This window comes from Notolepis coatsorum, assembly GCF_963971535.1.
Source record: "Notolepis coatsorum genome assembly, chromosome: 13".
NCBI lineage: Eukaryota > Metazoa > Chordata > Actinopteri > Aulopiformes > Paralepididae > Notolepis > Notolepis coatsorum.
The window spans coordinates 111,166,288-111,184,999 of record NC_140177.1 but is presented as its reverse complement, the minus strand read 5'-3'; the positions used below and the strand labels follow the sequence as shown (position 1 = coordinate 111,184,999).

The 18,712-nt window shown below is 42.8% G+C and overlaps 1 protein-coding gene across 2 annotated transcripts in view; it reads right to left on the bottom strand.

Moving 5' to 3' along the window:
* Nucleotides 1-4,810: 4,810 nt before the first annotated feature.
* The window catches only part of fam49ba (family with sequence similarity 49 member Ba), a 157,198-nt gene continuing 143,296 nt past the window's right edge, over nucleotides 4,811-18,712 (bottom strand). For both annotated transcript variants that reach the window (XM_084327905.1, XM_084327906.1), the window contains exons 7-11: nucleotides 16,061-16,177; nucleotides 15,853-15,932; nucleotides 14,868-14,994; nucleotides 14,510-14,580; nucleotides 4,811-10,894 (exon numbers count right to left, since the gene is read on the bottom strand). In XM_084327905.1, coding sequence (XP_084184031.1) covers nucleotides 10,825-10,894; nucleotides 14,510-14,580; nucleotides 14,868-14,994; nucleotides 15,853-15,932; nucleotides 16,061-16,177 — 465 coding nt within the window. In that variant the 3' untranslated portion in view covers nucleotides 4,811-10,824. The remainder of the gene's footprint in view (nucleotides 10,895-14,509; nucleotides 14,581-14,867; nucleotides 14,995-15,852; nucleotides 15,933-16,060; nucleotides 16,178-18,712) is intronic.

Here is an 18,712-nt window from a genome sequence, read left to right as displayed (position 1 = left end):
GAGCCGAATCTGGGTTTAACATGATTTGTGGAGCTCCCTCTGGTGTTGTGATCGTGGTATTCACTGACCTTTGGGAATTATTTTTACATGTACATGGGTACCTTGGTCGTGTAGTGTATCTTGTAGACCAGGCCCATTGCAAGTTGCTGTACTCTGTCGTCTACTCTAAGCCATCCTAGGTTGTCAAAGTGGGCAGGGGTGAGGTGAGTTCTAGGAGTAAGGTCAAGCAGTAGTCTGACCAGTTTGTTTTGAGATGTTTGTAATTTAGTTTTTAGCGCCTTTGAGGTGCTTTGGTACAATGAGGTGCAAGCATAGTCGTAGTACCCTTGAATGAGTGCTCCTGCCAGAGTCTTCAGGGTATTCTTGTTTACCAGTGAGGAGATCCGGTACAAGAATCGAGTTCGTTGGTTGACTTTTTTTATTACATTGGATGCCATTTTGTCACAGGAAATATTTGCCTCTAGGATGGAACCCAACCCAGGTAGGTAATATCTTCTTTCCTTGTGACAATATTGTCACCCACTGTAACTGAGAAGCCGTCGGTCTTGCTGAGTTTGTTATTTGAACCGAAGAGAATGGACTCTGTTTTGCCCATGTGTAATGATAGTTTGTTATCAGCGAGCCATATGCAGATTTTGCCTAGTTCTGAGCTGAGGGTTTTTTCAACCTGTAACTTGTTCTTGTCAGAGACCAGCAGGGCTGAGTCGTCTGCAAACAGGAACAAGTTGCAGTCACAAGCTGACGACATGTCATTTGCATAAATTAGGAACAGTAGCGGACCTAGTATGCTTCCTTGTGGAACACCACAGCTCACTGTGAGGGGGGGGATAGGGTACCGTTTACCTCCACCATCTGCTCTCTCCCCTCCAGGTAGGATTGTATCCAGCTCACTGATAGACTATCACAACCAATTGCTTTTAGCTTGTCAATCAGAATGGTGTGATTGACAGTGTCGAAGGCCTTTTGTAGGTCCAGCATGACCATGCCGCAGTATTTGCCCGCGTCCACCTCTTGTTTGATGTGGTCGTTTAAATAGAGAAGGCATGTGTCAGTGTGTCAGTGGAGTGGGATGTTCTGAAGCCAGATTGGAATTCGTAGATTAGATTTTTTTCCGCAAGGTACTTTTCGACCTGTTCGTATACAATTTTTTCCATGACTTTCGAGATGGAGGTAAGGATAGAAACAGGGCGGTAGTTGCCAGGATATAATTTACTGCCTTTTTTTGTGCAGGGGCGTTACTCTCGCAATTTTGAAGTCCTTGGGGACTTGCACAAGAAAGTTTCCCAATTTCAGTGATCGGAGTGGGTGGGCCTGGCAGTCAGACAAATACTTACTGTAAACCCACGACCATTAGACAACTTGAAATTGACCTCCCACACTAAAATAGAATTCACATGATGTATGTGAAAGAAGTTTAGTGTGGATTTTTTCATAATGACCCAATAAAGTATTTCCCAAAGTTAGAAATCAGAGAACAAAGACTCCAAGACCTTTTGAACAGGTTCATTGACAACCACTTTGTATGCAATGAGAGGAACCAGAGTGAGTTTCTTTAAACCTATATTTAACCAAGGTAGATCCACTGAGCAATACCCTGCTTCACACTCACAGTTATAACACACTCACACCTGGAAGCTGGAAGGACAACCAAGTTCAGCTGTTTGACATTGAGCACCCCCACCCCCTCCTAATAGACAGTCTCCTCCCCACCACATGTATATATTCTCTCCCCACCGTATGTATATTTCTCTCCCACCCACCCACCCCCTCCTAATGTACAGTCTCCTCCCCACCGTATGTATATTTCTCTCCCACCCACCCCCCCCCCCTAATGTATTGTACAGTCCCCTCCCCATCATATGTATATACTCTGTCAGGATCTATGGGTAACAGTACTGTATATTTGCATATCGTATATGTCACAAATGTAACAGTACTAAATACCTGTATGTCATGTATGTCCCTATGCCATAAATGTCATGTATGTTGTGTATGTCATAAATGTCACTATGAATTGAAAATTGAAAATGGGGGACCCTGATGTAAACAAGACAAACGTCTTTCTCTGGTCTGCATCCCCTTAACAATTGTGTGTATTGAGCCGTACTGTATTGTACCCATTCTGCAATCTGTTAAATAAAGTTTTCATTCATTCATTCATCTTCAGTGTGTATCTTATTTCAGGAACCGGTCTCTTGGTATAGAAATGTTTGAGGACTTTTGCTCTCTTATATATTGCATATATTTTAGTAGGCATGGAATTCACCAGGGACCTCATGATTCAATTCTGATTATCAGGGCTACAATTCGATTATCAAACGATTATTGATTAATCACAATTTCTGTTTCAATCCCATTCAATATATTGTGATATATATATATATATATATATATATACAGTATGTATTTAATTTTTTACACCAGTTCATTGCATAACATCTCTAAGTATTGTTGTTACATTTCATGATTAACTCATTCTGCGCCATCGCTTAACACATTAACTGCCACGCAGTTTGCCCGTCTCATACCACTCTCTGCCACCACTCTAAGCCTATGGAGATGTTGACCTTCTTTGCAGGGCTATAACTTTTTAAATTGTATTGCTAAATTGAACGGGGGGGGGGGGGTCGTTTATAATTCCGTGATCGTTAGTAAATGCTTTATGTAGTATGGGTGATATATTGATCAGAGAGGTTTGCATTAATAATAATAAACAATCACGCTGAAAGTAACGTTACTGTCCTTTTACCGTTCGCCGATGAGACTGGAGGATAAAGATCCCACTTATTTGACGTAGATCGACTAGATCCATTTCTATGGCGAAATAAACGCCCAAATCATATCGATTATTGAGTTATGGCAGCGATCCATATACACGGATGTGTGTCTAGAGTCCAGCAACAATATGTGACTGCCGGACGCATTTCCCAGATGCACGGAGATCACCAGAGATCCATTTCCGGTTGTAACTCGCCCGATCATCCACCAGGCTGCGGTATTGAAGCGTTGCACGGTTGTGCCGAGTCCCACTGTCTCAGCCGAGGCTGGGTGAGGGAATTATGAATACCATGGCGAAAAAATTTAATATGATCTCAATAACGTCGTACAACGTGGAATGGCGGAATTCGCATGACCTTGAAACCCGTCGTAAGCCGTTTTTGGCGGTGGATGTGTTAATGCGCGAGAGGGTGCTAAAATGCCACCGCTTTAATCAATGGGGGGGCTGCGAGATTTGTGAGTGCTTAAAATATATCTTATATTATAGCTATGGGTCTAATACACCCGTCGATTATCAGTGAGTTGCTTCCAGTTGCTGATTGTTTTTTCATCCGTACATTTCCGTTTTATACCGTTTTGAATATGAATATTTTGGTGATTCTTAGTAATCCCAGGAAAAGACGCGATAATAGCCCTTTAGTGGAATACACTAAACACGTTGTAATTTTTCACCTGATTATCTAATCATCCTGAAATCAATGCTAGTCTTCGGTTCGGCTACTGTACATGGAGATGAGACCCCCCGCCTCTCTCTCCATAATAGACGCAATCAGGCGTGCATTCTCGTGGGAAAACCCGAAACAACATTTAATAAAGACGAATGTTAGTTGTGTTTCCCCATCTACCGTCAACATAAAACCATCCACCACCCGTTGGAGGAGTAGTGGGGGAGAAGAAGAGGAATATTTTTAAATAGCAAGAATTATCGACTGGCAACTCTGTGCTCGTCAGACCTGCAGCTGCTGGTACTGTATGGAGAGAGAGGCGGGGGGTCTCATCTCCATGTACAGTAGCCGAACCGAAGACACACAACAACAGACAGACAGCTCAGTGATTAAAACCTACGTGTTTGTGCGACCATGTCGACCTGAACAATGGGGGATAATAATAAGAACGAGCCGCCTCGGGGGCCTGGAGGGAGGATACCGCAGGCGGAAGACGGCCACTGCTGCTGGACTGAGTCATGTGAGACAAACCGGCGGCAACAAGGCGCACGGAGCCGGGGAGAAACCATCGCCTCGCCCCGCTGGTGCTTCACAGCGCGTCTCAGGCGAGAGCGTAAAGGGGGGCGTAATAGCATAGGTCAGTGGCCAATCAGAGCGCAAAATGGGAACCCGGAAACACGAACGCACTGGTAAAAGCATACACACGTGCGGGCGGGGTCTAAATACTCGGCAAGACAAGCGCTTATAACGGATGCATCGACGAGACTCGGGCCCCCCCCCCCCCCCCCCGTTCATGTTCAATGCTGGATTACGTTGGAAACACGATCGCGATCAGTATTTGGAATGGTGATCAGATAATTGGATTATTCTTTTTGCAGTACATCATAGACAAGGTAAGGACTATAATATAGTTATCAATCTTGCGTTGATCCGATCATTCTTTCCCCGGTTATGTCCGCTTCCATTCATTGTGCTAAGCTAGGCTAACATGCAGCGAGATAGCTATCTACTGAACGCACAGAGAGAAAACTGGTATCTATCTTCTTGTCTCTCTCTGGAGAAGACGATAAGCTAATTTCCCAAAATGTTGGCGTATTCCTTTAAGTTACTGTTAGAGTTTAAATTGAATGCAGTGCACCACTGCAGGCTAGAATCGTGATTATTACATGAATCGATTCCTTCCCTAATTTTTTTATGTGTAGCACCAATAGGAAATGTACCCCTGGCAGCGCTAGTGCCACGCTCTGCTGCTATACACAACCACAACAACCGATGTTTAGCTGTCAAAGAGTTTCTCATGTTCACAAAATATCGAATGAGAGACAAAAATGTACAGCATGAGTGGAGTCATGTGAATTCAGTTTCAGGGTGGATTTCCTTATTTTTATTCCAGTTATTTCCATAAACAAGTACCATGGAACAGAAACACATTTAAACAAATTTAAGAAATAAAGGTATTTGGCCAACATAAACACCTGACATCATGACAGTATCAACAAACAATACTAAAGGTAAAACAAACTAAAAATGTAAAGATTGTCACTCATGGTCTGAAATTTAAACACTACTTTTGCTGAATGTTCTGTTGTCAAATATTACTTCGAGGTCTTCCAGTTCCAGTGATGTGACTTTGTTCAAACACGAAAATGTCAACACTAAAAAGCCCAATGGAGGCTGAAGTGGTCGTATAAATACTCACAGAAGGACCCACATATACCACAACATATCAACAGTATCTTTGCAGTTAATCTAGGAAGTGTGTTGAGAACATTTCTGAATTGGACAAAATTAATAATGCTAATGTTTTTGTCTATTTGTTTTCGTAAAAAGCTATTATGCCTATAGCCTAACGCACAAGAAACCATCCCTGGTGATTGTGAAGGTGTCATAATACTATAATAACTACTATACTAATACTATAATGCTAAAATAATATTAGTATTATGCTGACATGTATAGCCCATAGTAAATGTTGATACATATTGTGAGGTGTCATGGCTCTCCTCCATTCAATGGCACCTTAACCTATGTTATGACAAGTTCATGAATTACTTGTAAAACATTATGGTACACTAAAATTCCATAATACTCATAATACATTTAAGCTCATAATACATTTTATCTGTCATAAATACACATGACCAGTAACAAACAAAAGAAAATATAACTCAAAACATCCTCATGGCATGGTCATGTCAGATTCATGATGCATTATAATGTATTATGACAATTTCTGATGCGATTATGAAGCGCTTACAATGTGAGTACTATAGTATGATCATGATGCCCTAGAGCACTTCATGACCAACAATTCAAGTAAAGTGTAAAGCCCGCACATTTTATGTCCCCTGTGAAGGATTTGGGGTGCTTTTTCAATGTATGTGATGTATAGATTGGGGGGAGATGACCACAGCTAAAACGGTGCCGGGTCAGAGAGGTCGAAGTGCATGCTGACGGTGGAAGCAGGAGACGGTGGTTCAGTAGAGCAGGGTGATTGTTGTGAGGCACACTGCCAGCGAGAGAATGTTTTGAATTCCTTGTAACAAAACATTGATAAGAGCGAGTGTACTGTAGGCCCAGAGCAGGAGGGAGAGAGGTTCATCTTAATGAAACGTGAAATGTGTGTGTAAAGGTTAAACGCGGTTGTCATGACAGCGCGGCACATGACAACCAGAAAGGGGTGGGCCGTCGTTGCTACGACGAAGATCTATAAGTCGAACGGTGTTTCCGGGTGTAAGGCAGACTAAAATCTGACTGAGACTAAGAGGGAAGAAACCAGGAGAGACTCTCTCCTCTCATCACGAAGGGGGGGGGGGGGGGGGGGGGAGGAATGCCACATCATCATTAGCTTCGGCTACCACAAGGATGGTCTTGGCTAACGAACAGGCCTGACCATTGTTGGACTGAAATAGCAGAGGGACAATAGACTGGACCGAAAGATCATTAGATAGACTGAACACACAGAAAGATCATTAGAATAGACTCTTCAAGGACAATACAATCTGTTAACATCTGAGCTGAGGTTTCTGTTTATAGCAATAAACAACGCTTTTCCTTGTAAGGTATTTCACGTTGTCGGAGTGTCGAATTCTTACGGAGGTGGAGAATTATTATGGTTTGCGGATTGTACTAACGGGGAGAGATAAGGATCTTATCTGCCAGTATAGGAGACGTCAGGACCATTAAAATGACACAACGCAGAGGAATTGGATGGAGAGCCAAACAGACGAAGACGTGATACTGGCCAGTTTGATCAGGATCTAACAGTTTGTGCCATGACCCGGATTTGCAAGAGATAAAAACAACGGGAACAGTTGGTTGCCGATGACAGCCGGATTTGCAAGAGATAAGAGCAACGGATAAAGACTTTTTCAATAATGGGCTCACAGTGAACAACAGTCATCGTGTGTGGGAGAATCATGATCGAGCAAGGCCGGCCAGCCCTGGGAGAGAGCGTCGAGTCGAGCGGTCATGAGGCGAACCAGCGCTGTAGGAGAAACAGCGCTTAAGAGAAAGATGTGAGTTCACTGTGCACACACGGTTGTTTTGATATTTTAAGCCAAATAAAAACGAACAGATAGTGCATCCGTAAACATTTCTAGTTTGACACAGAGAGAATGCCAGCTGTAATAATATGAGCAGAGAGCCATGGTGAAAATCGAGGGTGTTATCTACAGAGAATGAAAAGCAAACGAGGCAGGCTGCACAGTTTTGGTTTAAGGAGGGTGAATGCGAGATGAGGAAAGGGGGGGGGGGAACGCTTGAACCAGATCAAAATAATTGTTATGGCGGGACTGTCGTCATGACAGAAGGAAAGTCGAGAGGAGATTGTACCAGTGTGTATTATGTCCGATCAGGCAAGAGTATTAGTCTGAGAAAGCGTCCCCTGATATGGATGGGAAAGAGAGAAAAACAGCAGTGTTTTTAAGCCTTGGAAGGAAGGGCAGCGGCCGTTTGTTTGAGAGAGTAGCCATTTGCACAGAGCCGCAAAGGGCCACGAGGAGGATGAGACAAGATGGCCGTGAGCCACGAGGAGATAACAACAGATAAGAACCAGGAAGTGACAGGTCAACTAAAACACCATAGAGGAGGAGTAGGTCGCCACCTAGTGGCGGAGGGGGGGGTAGTGCTGGGGAGTTTTCATTACCCATAGGGGAATATTTAGATATAGGTCTGTACTACCATCTAGTGGCGGATTGGGGGAGTGATTCAAGTTAGAGAATCTAATGAGCACAGAGAGTGGATTATTATTATAATAATAATATTAGATATACAGGTTAATTAAATAGAGTTAATTATACAATGGATTAAATAAGAATTGCACAGAGAGAGATGAGATGCGGTTAATTAAATAAGTTTAATTATGAAATAAGAGGGAGTTCGATCTCCAGTGGGGCCTTCTCACACCTAATAAATAGGCAGAGTCTTGAAGACACGTCACCAGAAAGAACTGGCGCGCGCTGGGGGTCACCCGTGGGACGAAGAGATAGAGTTGCGCGGAGTGGGTATCGGTTAGCTGCTGGTGTCACGCCGGAAGACAACAAACAGGGAACCGCCCTGTAAGATGGATAATAGGTGTGGAGAAGGTGGTAGACTAATAGCAAAACAAGGGAAGTCGAATGTACAGACGACTGCTGGTGTTGTGTTTCTGCTTTCAGCGGGGGGAGACACCGACAGCGGTGGAGACGACCAGGAGACAGACTGGAGGAGGAGGAAGCAGCAGGGGCCAGGCACCACAGCCTGGTACACAGATCATCCACGACGAGAGAGAGGAGACGGCGGCGGTGGAGGAGCAGATGTGGAGAGGACAGCCAGAGACACTGAGCAGTAGCAGACCAGGGGAGACATTTTTGCCTAGGGGACCGTGCCCTGGGAGGGGGACCAGCTCAGGAAAGGAGCCGTCACTGAAAGGGGCCCTTGCCCTAGGAGACGGGACCGGCCCAAGATGGGAGGTGTACTGTAAGAGGGAAGGGAGCGCTCTGATTTGGACGTGGGGTGTACCTAATAGGGGGGCCGAAGGGTTTAGGTGTGTCGTCTGAAAAGTTGCAATCTGTGTTTTTCTCTGTCTCTCTCTCTCTCTCTCCTCCCTGACCGTTGTTTATCCTTTCTGGTTTGGGTGTGATGCGGGTAATGGAAAACAATAAGGCAAACAGCAGACGGCGGGGCCCTCATTGTTATGAGTCTATTTTTGTGTATAATTAATTGAAAAACCAAGTAGTCTGTTGATTCTGAAGGTTGATTAAGAATCAAAGGGGGGAATGAAGGATTTGGGGTGCTTTTTCAATGTATGTGATGTATAGATTGGGGGGAGATGACCACAGCTAAAACGGTGCCGGGTCAGAGAGGTCGAAGTGCATGCTGACGGTGGAAGCAGGAGACGTGGTTCAGTAGAGCAGGGTGATTGTTGTGAGGCACACTGCCAGCGAGAGAATGTTTTGAATTCCTTGTAACAAAACATTGATAAGAGCGAGTGTACTGTAGGCCCAGAGCAGGAGGGAGAGAGGTTCATCTTAATGAAACGTGAAATGTGTGTAAAGGTTAAACGCGGTTGTCATGACAGCGCGGCACATGACAACCAGAAAGGGGTGGGCCGTCGTTGCTACGACGAAGATCTATAAGTCGAACGGTGTTTCCGGGTGTAAGGCAGACTAAAATCTGACTGAGACTAAGAGGGAAGAAACCAGGAGAGACTCTCTCTCCTCTCATCATGAAGGGGGGGGGGAGGAGGAATGCCACATCATCATTAGCTTCGGCTACCACGAGGATGGTCTTGGCTAACGAACAGGCCTGACCATTGTTGGACTGAAATAGCAGAGGGACAATAGACTCGACCGAAAGATCATTAGATAGACTGAACACACCGAAAGATCATTAGAATAGACTCTTCAAGGACAATACAATCTGTTAACATCTGAGCTGAGGTTTCTGTTTATAGCAATAAACAACGCTTTTCCTTGTAAGGTATTTCACGTTGTCGGAGTGTCGAATTCTTACGGAGGTGGAGAATTATTATGGTTTGCGGATTGTACTAACGGGGAGAGATAAGGATCTTATCTGCCAGTATAGGAGACGTCAGGACCATTAAAATGACACAACGCAGAGGAATTGGATGGAGAGCCAAACAGACGAAGACGTGATACTGGCCAGTTTGATCAGGATCTAACACCTGGTTCAAAAGCTCCTATATTTTACTTGTTACTAAGTTGACTGTATGATATTTTGCAATAATAATAAAAAAGAAAACATTGGATCAGCTTGAAACGTTTCTTGGCATTGATAAACTATGAATAAAACCAAAAAAACATAAATTTGTGTACAGTATATCCCAGAGACACACGGCTGTTTGCCTGATTTGCTAGTTTGCTTGATCTACCTGAACAGCTCCCCGAGAATCAGCCCAACAACAAAAGGGGGGAAATGGCTGAATGTATACAAGTTAATAATTATTTTCTTTTAGCAAATATCTTCGTTGTTATATCACTGCCATGAAACGGGCGTTTCCCAGGGGTCTGTTCAGCCATTCAATCAAGCAAACTGGATAATAGCAATGTGTCTCTGGGAAATATGCAAAGTTCTGTAGATTTAAGCTGATCCTGGACCAGCTTGGCTGGCCGTTCATACTAATACAATTGGCAGTATTAGGGGGTGGGAAAGCTGGCGGGTGGGAATCTGGTGTTGTGGACAGCGACGCCTACAGGTCAGGTCTCGGCGCTTGCTAAGCGGGGCAGTAATAGCGTGCCCTCCCACGCGTTACACTTAACCAATGAGAGTCCTCGCTGCCAAGTGTAAAGAGCGTCACTGGCTTGACGGCGCACGTCTCGGAGGCAGCGTGCGTTCGACATCAGGACACCCTTGTACGGACTCGTAGGAGAACATGCGTACAACAACCAGGTAGGGGAGGGGGGGAATTGGCACAACGACTAATTGGGACGGGGAGAAAATCATAAGATTTAAGCTGATCCAACGCTTTATATTGCAAAATATCATACAGTCTCCATAATAAAGTAATAAGAGCTTTTGAACAAGGGGGCAGGGCCAGATAGAATGATATTTGTCTCAAGTTACTACCATGGTCCAGTCAGGCTTGTGATGCGAGAGGGTGGTTAACTGGTTACAGTGGTGCCAAGGAGTATGACTTGCTGAGATCTAGTTGTTATCAATCATTTTCCTGGACTATCCAAATAATTTAAAAAGAAATGTGTAACTATAAAAATGTATCCAATGTATCTTTGTTCTTACAAATACAATCAAAAGTATATTCAGGTCAAATAAAAAATAAAACACAGAAACTCCGGTCACAATCAAATAATCAGTCATTGCCCCCTCACTACAAATCACTATAGTTCCAGTTACAGCTGCATAACATTGGAGCAGCATTCCATTAATTGACTTGCAACATATTTTTGATTTGCTTGGAGGTAGTATCATCGTTCAGATGTTTTGTTGTGTACCTATGGGTGAGAACAGGGACAGAGAGACATAATTTCAGATAATGGTTCAAAACGTGGATAGCTAAAGTCAGTAAGGATATACTATATGAGAATCAGGTGAACCTTGTTGGTGGAGTAGGGGGAAAAAGTGATTTTGGACCTATGAAGCTTTCCGAAAATCTCTGGGTATCATTTATGTGACTGTTCTACTAATAGGTCAGGAGACAGTGGAAGATGTTAGTCCCATCTGTTCTAAAACGTCACATCAAATTTCACGGAACTCTTTGTCCAATTTGCACTGAACGTAACAAATATGTTTGTCCTACTATAGCAAAGAAACCTACTCTGCCATTCACATAAGGAACGCCAACTTTTTGGGAAATTCGCTTATTTGCCATCTACCCTGGAGTTAGACAAGCAGATACATACCCCTTTCTGTGCATGCATTAGGCTTAAACAATTTTTTGCCGAACCACTACTGCCTGGGCGCAGTTTATTTATTTATTTTTTTTTTTATTGTTATTCGCACTTACAAACATACATTCTGGGATAAAATAAGTAAATAGAAGAACAGTTAAAATGTCAGAAAACCCAAGGGCTTATAAGCGACCTCCCCTCTTACACAAAACTATACAAAAAAAATGTAATCCCCCACCCCCACATTATGCACAAACACATGCGCATATCCCTCTCACATACACACAGATACATACAATACAGCATTATACAACTATTATAATGTTAGGAAACATTTTTTTTTAAAGACTTTACACAAATACACATGGATACTAGACTACAGGATCTGTAGTTATTTTTTAAGCTTACTTTTAAATATATTTAAAGTGGAACATGTTTCTATTAGATTTTGTATATCATTCCACATCACTGCACCTTGATAAACAAATGAGAATTTGGCAACAGAGGTCCTACAGAAAGGAATGCGTAAGTCTTTATTTCTTCTTGTGAGATGTGCATGATAGTGAGAATTAAACTCAAAATAAGTTTGAAAAAAATTAGGCAAAGATAAAGGAAGACCAATTACTTTGTACATAAGAACCCCTGTTTGATACTTGTTGACCTCATAAATTGTGAGTAGTTGCAGTTGTTTAAATAATGGTTTGGTTGGGGCTAAATACGAAGAGTTGGTTGCAATTCTTACAAAGGATTTCTGAGCTCTATGGATTGTTTGTAAGTAAGATGGGTAAGTGCTGGCCCAAATTATATTGCAGTAAAAGATGTGAGGATAAATTAAACTGTAATACAAAGTTAGTAATGTGCTATTTTTTAATTGTTTGTTAACCCTTTTTATAATGCCCAACGACGTTGAAACCTTCTTGCAAACAATTTCACAATGATTCTTAAAGCGAAGAGTTTCTCATCGATATTGACACCTAAGAATTTCACTGATGAAACTTGTGCAAGTTCATTGTTGTTGATACAAATCTTGATTCCGTCCAAAATGTTTTTGTTCTTATTTCTAAAAATAATGAAGTTAGATTTTTTTGACATTGAGTGATAGCTTGTTTAACTGAAACCAATAGGAAAAATGGATGAGTCCAGAATTTGCTTTATGAATAAGGGAATCAAAATTCTTGTCAGTGACGAAGAGATTTGTGTCATCAGCAAATAATATCGGTGACAATAAACTGGAAGCATTCACAAGATCATTCACATAAATCAAAAACAACAAGGGGCCTAGGGACCCCTGTGGAACACCACATTTTAGTACAGCCAGCTGTGATCGATTACCATTGAAAACTACAAATTGCTCTCTGTTGTTTAAGTAATTCTCAACCCATTGTATAACCTGTTTTTTAAGACCATAACGTGACATTTTTTATAGTAAAATTTCGTGATTCCCTCCTGCTCTGGGCCTACAGTACACTCGCTCTTATCAATGTTTTGTTACAAGGAATTCAAAACATTCTCTCGCTGGCAGTGTGCCTCACAACAATCACCCTTTCGTGATTCACTGTGTCGAAAGCCTTTGATAAATCTAAGAAAATGCCTAAAGTATATTCATTTTTCTCCAGTGCAGCTTTAATTTTTTCTCTAAGGTGCATCACCTCAAAAGCCCCGTTTTTCAAAAAGCAACAGGGCTTTTGAGGTGATGAAATCACTGCTCCCAGGCAGCAGTGGTTCGGCAAAAAATTCTGAGTATATATCTGCTTAGAAAACGGAAATGTAATTTTTTTGTATTTCTCCACGTGGTACTGTAAATACACAGGTCACAACATGTTTACAGGAAAGTTTAGGAGTTGTATTTGGAGTGTATTTCGTGACTGGGCTACACTGGCACACCTACTTCCAGTGAATGACGCTAAGCTAGGCTAACAGTGTGGCTGTTCCCTAAGTCTAATGCATGCACAGAGAAGAAAATGGTATGTATCTGCTTGTCTAACTCCAGGGTAGATGGCAAATAAGCAAATTTCCCAAAAAGTTGGCGTGTTCCTTTAACCTCATGTGTGGCATCTAGTGACCACCATTTAAAAAAGTTGTATAAAGGCAGTTGTGGCCAAAGGTGTCATGGAGGATATTTTGTTGTTAAGTCTGACACATAATATATTATAAGCGTGACGTATATTCATGTCAGGGGGGGGGGGGGGGCAAACGCTCCGCTTCAGACAGCTGGAGATACTAGGAGCACAGACGCCAAACAGTTTTTTATGACTCAGATCAAAACAACAAGGGACACAGCACTGAGGCATGTTGAAAAGACCAGAGCCTCGGCCAACGCAGGAAGCTTGGCACCCGGAAACTGTTTACTGGAAGGTTGATGCGTCACGACTTAACAACCGAATACCCTGCTGTCAGTCACCAACAGTGTAGGTTTGGCCTGATGGTGGCATGAGAGGAAAGGTCATGGGGTCACCAAAATCAATAGGGTTCTTCCTCTAGCGGGAATGTTCACAGCGAATTTGAAAAGATTTTGATAAAAGAGTTATCGTAGTCGCACACAGGATCTACGGCGGTGGGCAGACGCGGCGACGGTTGGCGTGAATCCACAATATCCCCATTTTTCACATTGATGCAGCTGAATTTCCACAGTCATGTTGATGCATTGATTATATTTCACACTCCTACTGCTATACCAGTCCTGCTGACCTGATAACATTTAGGAGATCCCTCTATGCTGCCTGGTGTCTGATCTTTACTGACCTGAGGGTGTTTAGGAGATCCTCTACGCTGCTTGGTGGCTGATCTTTACTGACCTGAGGGTGTTTAGGAGATCCTCTACGCTGCTTGGTGGCTGATCTTTACTGACCTGAGAGTGTTTAGGAGACCCTATATGCTGCTTGGTGGCTGATCTTTACTGACCTGAGAGTGTTTAGGAGACCCTATATGCTGCTTGGTGGCTGATCTTTACTGACCTGAGGGTGTTTAGGAGACCCTCTACGCTGCTTGGTGGCTGATCTTTACTGACCTGAGAGTGTTTAGGAGACCCTATATGCTGCTTGGTGGCTGATCTTTACTGACCTGATGGTGTTTAGGAGACCCTCTACGCTGCTTGGTGGCTGATCTTTACTGACCTGAGAGTGTTTAGGAGACCCTATATGCTGCTTGGTGGCTGATCTTTACTGACCTGAGAGTGTTTAGGAGACCCTATATGCTGCTTGGTGGTTGATCTTTACTGACCTGAGGGTGTTTAGGAGACCCTCTACGCTGCTTGGAGGCTGATCTTTCAGCACTTTGATGCATCCTTTCATCTGTGCCAAAACAAAATACATACAGGATTTGCTTGAAAATATTAAAAGGTAAAATCAGCAATTTACAATCAGAAATTTTAAATGTACTTGTACAATAGATGGGAAATAAATGTTTCCCAACTTTCGAAAAGCACATTACAACTCAAAATGCGGATACATTTTTTACCAGTTTTTACTAACTTTGCAGATGCACATAAAACTTGTACAGCATAAAACAAAGTACTTATTCTACTACTTGTTTATTGCATATTGATTACTGCAGTGACCTGTAAGACTAGGTAACATACATCTATCTTGGAGGTCTTGATGAAGGCCCCGGCTGGGTGGACATAGTCATACAGAATGATCACTCCCACCATCACACGCAAACAGAAGGACACCGTTTCCTCGCTGGCAAAGCGGCTACGGTACTCCCTGTGGACACACGCACAACACCATTTTCAAATGTTAATGAGCAGGTAGTCAAGAAGTCCACCCTCGTATTTGGCATTCAAATTGTAATTCAGCCCCTGTGGTCTTTGCCAGAGGGCAAAGCGTCCAACGCAACATTAGCATTGTCATCAACATCCAACATGCCGTTAGCTAGCAAACAAAGTGATGTCAAACATGGAGTATACTATTGTCTACAATGGTACAAATGAAAGTGCACTCATCAAATGACAGCTAACACTGATGTAGAATAAGCGGGAGTTTCTAGTCTCTTACAAAGGTACAAAGCCGTACTGGCTACACTTCTGTCTGTAGAATTTCCCCCAGTCCAGCTCCTTTAGACAGGCAGCACCAATGGACGTTTACAAAGGTGTGACTAGCAGTCAGCAGTGTCATAAAGGATCAACACAGAGTTTCTCGTAGAACATATAGGAACGGCTAAGGTATTTTCTCTATCCATCCAAGTACATTACCCTGAGGAACAGAAAGCATGGCGGTACACAGGGCACCTCCAACATGCACCGTAGCTAAACTCTTAAGTGTGGTACATCACAGCTGAGTCGACAAGTATTAGCATAGAAATATGTTCGATCCGGCTGTCTGAGAGAGACCCTGCCCTGGTGGGTGGCCATGCTGTCTGTTTCTCTGGGGAATGCTAACAGAAGCTGCAGAGCTGCCCGTCTATAGGAAGTGGACCCAAAGGACATTTTTGCAGAGGTGTCGAAGCGTAGCATGAAATATGTAGTAGAATAGATAATATGGCTGAATAAGATAATAAGGAGTGGCTACAGTAAGTAAAGAGAATCAAACATGAATGAATTATGCAGAAGAAATGGAACTCACGGTGTCTCCAGCATGACTTTGCACACGGTGGCCATCATGCTCAAGCAGTCTGTTGTGTTTTCAATGGGTAACTCTGGGTTCTGGATACATCAGAATCACCACAACATTCAATCATAGTTCATAAGTTTAAACAGCATATTACATGTTGAGTGAGGTCATTGCCAGCTGAGCTACAGTATAGGTTATATATATATATATATAGGCTTACATCTGTGACAAACTTCGTTGTGGCATCGCTTAGCGTTTTCAGCATGGGCGTGGAATTGGCGTAGAATAGAGACATCCGATTGGCCAGTTCATTGTTGACATCATTCTCCTCCTCTGCCTGAAAGTGAAATGGCTGTTATTTAAAACTCATCTCATCTCAATCTGATCAGTTGATAACATGGATGTTCTTCCGTCTACAGAAGCTGTGATTGATATACTATCAACTTTAGTTCCAGATGCATTCATTATTCATTGTCAGTTAGAATCCTTCGGATGAAGAACCATACAGTAAGTTTGTTTTAAAGGAACACGCCAACATTTTGGGAAATTAGCTTACCGTCTTCTCCAGAGAGAGACAAGAAGATAGATACCAGTTTCCTCTCTGTGTCTTCAGTAGAAAGCTATCTGGCTGCACGTTAGCCTAGCTTAGCACAATGAATGAAAGTGGACATGGCCGGTTAGCCTAGGCATTGTCCAACTACTAACACCTCTCCCGAAGGCTAACTGGCCATGTCCGCTTCCATTCATTGTGCTAAGCTAGGCTAACGTGCAGCCAGATAGCTTTCTAATGAACGCACAGAAAGGAAACTGGTATCTATCTTCTTGTCTCTCTCTGGAGAAGACGGTAAGCTAATTTCCCAAAATGTTGGCGTGTTCCTTTAAAACAAACTTACTGTATGGTTCTTCATCCGAAGGATTCTAACTGACAATGAACATGCACAAAACAGATTGTTTTTTCATACATAAATTTCCGTTGTATACCGTGGTGAATAAGAGGATATTTCCAGAGCATTCTGTCTAATCTCAAGAAACTCGAGCAAACGGCGCTTCAATGTATTTCCTTAGAAATCGTGCCATTTGTCGCTTGATTTATGAATCGTTCTGAAAATAACGCTAGATTATCTGTATTATATGTGTCCTCATGCACGAACAGAAGCGGGGGCTGAAAAATCACTTCTCAGTGCTTTGCCTGCAGCCAACGTCAGAAACACAAACGCTCCGATGGTAGCAAAAGAAACATCGGATTAACCCAAGATTCGTAACATAGAGTCCTTACCTCACATCTGATGTCCTGCAAAAAGTTTAATCCAATTCCTGATCGCCATTCCAAATATTGACGCGTTTATTGATCCAACGTTATATGTCCGAAAGGCATAATCCATGCTGCTCCCAGTCTCCCCAGTCCATGTGTTATAAACGTAACTCTTGCCCGAGAAGGAAAACCTGGACCGGACTTGTTAGATCAGCGTACAGCCCAAGGGGAAGGGATTTCAACGATGTGCAATACCGGCTGGAAGGCGTAGGTGGCGGTATTTGCCCTTTTGCGAGCTCAGACCCATTCCCAATGATAACATCAGGCTGGATGGATGAAAAATGAATGGATATAGCTAATAAAATAAATAACGATTAAAACCCGACTTTACTCGTGACTGGCGCTGAATGAGTGAAACATACTCTAACAAACGTCTTTGCTTTGGCTGCACTGCCAGCTAGGTTTTCACATTAAATCCAGGGTTTGTGTCGACTGAAGCGTAGCCCCATTACCCTATATTAGTGTTGTGGCTAACTAGCCAGAGCTGCGGGAGTCCAGTATGAAGAACAGCATGGACTGTGCTGAGGAAGGACTCTCGGAAACATCAATGGCAAACTGTAGTAAATAGGACTTGGGATCCAAAAATGTACCCTTTAAAGACAGCAGAGGTTGAGTACTTTCAGGTGATGTATGAACACACCAGTGTTGTAGTACTCGAGTCCGACTAGAGTCCTGTTTTTCAGGACTCGTGACTCGACTTGGACTTGAGCACTGATGACTCGGACGTGGACTCGAGCATTGACTGCATTCGGACTCGGAAGGTGCAGACGAGGACTCGTTAATTGATAAATAGTTATAATTTTTTTATTCTGTAATAGGGCCTAATCATTTGACATAAGATATTGATGGCTATATTAATACGTAACATTATTTAATTTTGTGCAAGGGCAGACACGTGTGTTCCACCTACATGCGGATTCACGTCGATAGGGGTAACAGTACTGTATATTTGAATACCGTTTATGTCACAAATGTATCAGTACTAAATACCTATATGTCCCTATGCCATAAATGTCATGTATTTTGTGTATGTCATAAATGTCTATATGAATTGAAAATGGGGGACCCTGATGGAAACAAGACAAACGTCTTTCTCTGGTCTGCATCCCCTTAACAATTGTGTGTATTGAGCCGTACTGTATTGTACCCATTCTGCAATCTGTTAAATAAAGTTTTCATTCATTCATCCTCATGTTCGGTTGTGCTATTGTGTCGCTATTTTTTTATTTGTATGTCAGCTCTTTGACTGCCAGAGTGGAGTGTACTCAACCTTGATGAATTGGACTCGGACTCAGGAAATGGGGACTTGACTCGGACTCTGGCTCTTCTTTGGTGACTCGGACTTGGACTAGGACTCGAACACTGGGGACTCGAGACTCGACTCGGACTCTCGAGATTTAGTGACTCGACTACAACACTGGAACCGACCAAGTGATTCTGGATTTACTTTACAACTGCAAATACATTTCCCTGGCTTTACGTTTAGTATGTCGACAAGGACTGTTCTTTCTCTTGGTTGACTACTCTGGCAACAAAAATACACAAAAAGCAATCGTAATG